Source organism: Lipotes vexillifer, unplaced genomic scaffold (assembly GCF_000442215.2).
Source record: "Lipotes vexillifer unplaced genomic scaffold, Lipotes_vexillifer_v1.1 scaffold440, whole genome shotgun sequence".
Classification (NCBI taxonomy): Eukaryota; Metazoa; Chordata; class Mammalia; order Artiodactyla; family Lipotidae; genus Lipotes; species Lipotes vexillifer.
This window is the reverse complement of record NW_006778543.1, coordinates 3,346,098-3,349,855: the sequence shown is the minus strand read 5'-3', so window position 1 is coordinate 3,349,855 and position 3,758 is coordinate 3,346,098. Positions and strand designations below refer to the sequence as shown.

The window sequence follows — 3,758 nt, the reverse complement described above, 5'->3', positions numbered from 1 at the left end:
CTCACTCTTGTGGCCTCTCCCGTTGCGGAGCAACAGGCTCCGGACGCGCAGGCTCAGTGGCCATGGCTCACGGGCACAGCCGCTCCGCGCCACGTGGGATCTTCCCGGACCGGGGCACGAACCCGTGTCCCCTGCATCGGCAGGTGGACTCTCAACCACTGTGCCACCAGGGAAGCCCGTCATTGGTAATTTGATAGGGATTGCATTGACTCGTGCTGTTTTAAGTCACTATGTTTGTGGTGATTTGTTAGAGCGGCAATAGGAAACTGATACAAGTCATAATTTCACTGAAACATGTTTTTCTTCAGTGTACCCTATCTTGGTAAATGGCATAAACATCAGCTGTTTGTTCAAGGCAGAAACATGTGCCATCTTCTCCTCACACTCCCAGTCCAGTCAACATCAAGTTCTCCAGATTCTACTTAGCAAATACTTATTCAAAGTTACCCACTGTACTGCTTCTCTAATACAGACCATCACCATCATTATCATCTTCCTTTGGGAGGGAACAAGGAGACAGTACATACTCACCATTCTCCATTTAGCAGCCACAATAAACCTTCTAAGTTGAATATTTCTGGCAATTATTCCTGTCTCCTGAAACTCTTCAATGGCTTGCTCTTTCACTCAGAATAAAGCCCAAACTGCTTGACATGTCTTAGAAGGTCCTCCGAGGTTTGCCTCTCTTCAGCCTTATTTCCTGACACACCCTGATGCTAAACTTCTGACCCTGGAAGCATCTGCAGGTCCCCTTGCCCCATTATCCCCTCACAGAAGAGGCTCCAGTGTTCTGCACCCTCTGCCATTCACCATCAGGGCCCAAATTATTCCCTTCAGATTGTCCCTGATCCCCTAAATTGTTAGCACCTAGATATTAGGATCTTGAACTTTTGCTTCTAGACACTCATCACAATATTTAGTGGTCTGTCCCAGGAGTGCAGAGTTTTTGTTTGACTTGTCCACTACTCTATCTCCACTTCTAGCACCCATCACGTAGTAGGTGCTCAGTAAATATATGTCAAATGGCAATTGCTCACTAAACAGCTGTAAATCACTATGCTTAAAATCTCCACAATGGCTCCTATGTCATTTTTAATAACATTTTCCTGTGAAGTCCTTACCAATGGAGTATTCAAATACTATTTAAAACACAGTAATTTAGTGCCTATCACCAGTTTTCACATTCTGGACTTTCCCCCTCCTTTGGAAATGGACAGGAAGAGGTAGAGAGAGAATGGCTTTATTCTAATTTTTCTTACATTTATAATGTCATACCACGTATTTATCAAGCACCTTCTATGTGCCAATCACTAAGCATTGAGAATACAGTAAGCGAATAAAACATAGTCTCTGTTTTTACAAAGTTTGCATTCTAGTGTGTGTGAATAAGGCGAGGAGAAGTCAGAATGTAAACAAACTGAAAATTATATACAACATAGTGCCAAAGTCAGAAAGGGGAAGGGGGTGGGGGGATAGTGTATGTGAGAGAGAAGTGTTAATTTTATATTTCCGGTGATCGGGAAAGCTTCCCGAATAAACCGACTTTTCAGCAGGGACCAACAACAAATGGGGAGTTGGTGTCAGGTCACAGTGAAGCATGAAGATCAAAAACTCAAATCACAGGTTATCAGTTGCAAGCTGTATGCGACTAAACATGTCAAACTAGCCCCTCTGGGCCTGCCTTCTAGTTGTGAAAGAACAATACTAATACAAACTTCGTGCGCTTGTTATAAAAAAAAAAAAAAAAGGATCAACAAGGAAATTAAGACGAAGTAAGCGTTCTATCTAGAACTCTAACCATTGGCTGAGACTGGGAAACCAAGCGGTGGGAAAGCCCACCGGCCTTCCACCACGCGCACCGCCCCCTCTGGCTAGAGTACAGCTGGTGATTGGCTACCCAACCCGTCCGTCCCGCCCCGCCCGGGCCTCCAGTCCAATCCCGGCAGACCTTGCGCTGACACAGGTTCCCAGGGCCCCCCGCCGAGGGCGCGGTCCCCGTGACGTTTGATGACGTGTTACGTCACGGCGGCGGAAGTCACGGCAGCTGTGTTGAAATCAGATCGTCCGGTCTTAGAAGCTTCTGCTCACGCCGAGGCCAGCGACTGCCCAGCGTCGGGCGAACCCCCTGACGCCTACTCTGCAGCCCTGCTGACCTGACGCCGCTGCCACGCCATGTCCACCCCTCCGTTGGCTGCGTCAGGGATGGCGCCCGGGCCCTTCGCAGGGCCCCAGGCCCAGCAGGCGGCCCGGGAGGTCAACACCGCATCGCTCTGCCGGATCGGGCAGGAGACGGTCCAGGACATCGTGTACCGCACCATGGAGATCTTCCAGCTCCTGAGAAACATGCAGGTGGGAAGGAAGGAGGGCTCCGGTCACGGCCGTGCGTGGAGAAAGCGGGATGATTCTGCGAGGGAGGGGGCTTCTGGTTTAATTGTTACTTGGGGCCCCTGGGCGTTGACGTGGCCGCCCTGGCCAAACCTCGAGTATGTGGTCGCCCCCATTTACATTCAGAAGCGTTCCCCAATAATGTGTCTGTCCCCAAGATGTGGAGGTGATGTTTTCCAGGCCGGATTTCTGGAAGATTGAAGCCACATTTTCTAGATTCGACCGGGTTCTCAGGTTTTTAGGCGAACTCTTGTATTTTTCAAGGTAGAGGTAAGTCTCATTCCGCCATGCTCTTGGGATTATTTTAATCTCATGTTTTCCCACAGAACACTTTTTGAGGGTCCAAGGTGTTGAATTCAGATTCTGCTAAGCATTTTGTTAAAAACAGCTTTATTTTGGTATAACTGACGTACAGTACAATGCATCTAAAGTTTTGACACATGTGGACTTGTGAAACCATCCATCACCCCACAAAGTTTCCTCGTGCCTCTTTTAAATCTTTACTTCTGGCCTTCCATCCACAGCCAATCTCTGCTTTGCTTTTTGGCACCGTAAATTAGTTTGCATTTTATAGAGTTTCATATAACATACACTATGATTTTTGGTGCGGGCGGGCGGTGTGGCTCCTTTCACTCAGCATATATCAGTAGTTCCTTCCTCTTCATTGCTGAAGAGTGTTCTACCGTATGAATGTAACACAATTAGCGTATCTGTTCATCTGTTGATGGACATTTGGGTTGTATCCACTTTGGAGCTCTTATAAATAATACTGCTATGAGTGTTCAGCTACAAATGTTTGTGTGAACATGTGTTTCATTTCTCTTAAGTAGATAGATGCCTGGGAGTGGAATTGCTGGGTTATAAGGGAAATGTCTGTTTAACATTTTAAGAAACTCTTCCAAAGTGGCCAGACCATTTCACATTTTCATCAGCAGTGCCTGAGCCTTCTAGTTACTCCTCATTCCTGTCAGCACTTGTTATTGTACATCTTTTCTTTTTTTTTCTGTATAGTATGTCTTTGTTTTGTCTCCCAGTCTGTGGCTTTTCATTCTCTTCATATTGCCTTTTGAAGAACAGATATTTTAAATTTTGATGGAATCCAATTTATTGATTTGTTCTTTTACAGATTTTGCTTTTGGTTCCATATCTAAGAAATCTTTGTCTAACCCAAGGTGGCAAAGATTTCCTGTGTTTTCTTCTGGAAGTTTTATAGTTCTAGATTTTACATTGAGGTCTATGATCCGCATGGAGTTAATTTTTTTATATAATGATAGATATGCATCTGAGTGGGGTTTTTTTGTTTTTTTTTTTTGCATTTGGATATCCAATTATTTCAGCACCATTTTGCTAATCTTTTTTTTTTTTTTTTTTTT

General features: G+C 45.3%; 1 protein-coding gene across 2 annotated transcripts in view; it reads left to right on the top strand.

Moving 5' to 3' along the window:
- Window positions 1-2,143: 2,143 nt before the first annotated feature.
- Window positions 2,144-3,758, top strand: part of MED30 (mediator complex subunit 30) — an 18,468-nt gene continuing 16,853 nt past the window's right edge. Inside the window, exon 1 of one of the 2 annotated variants that reach the window (XM_007451680.1) lies at window positions 2,144-2,349. In XM_007451680.1, coding sequence (XP_007451742.1) covers window positions 2,173-2,349 — 177 coding nt within the window. In that variant the 5' untranslated portion in view covers window positions 2,144-2,172. The remainder of the gene's footprint in view (window positions 2,350-3,758) is intronic. The other variant, XM_007451679.1, reaches the window with a different exon arrangement.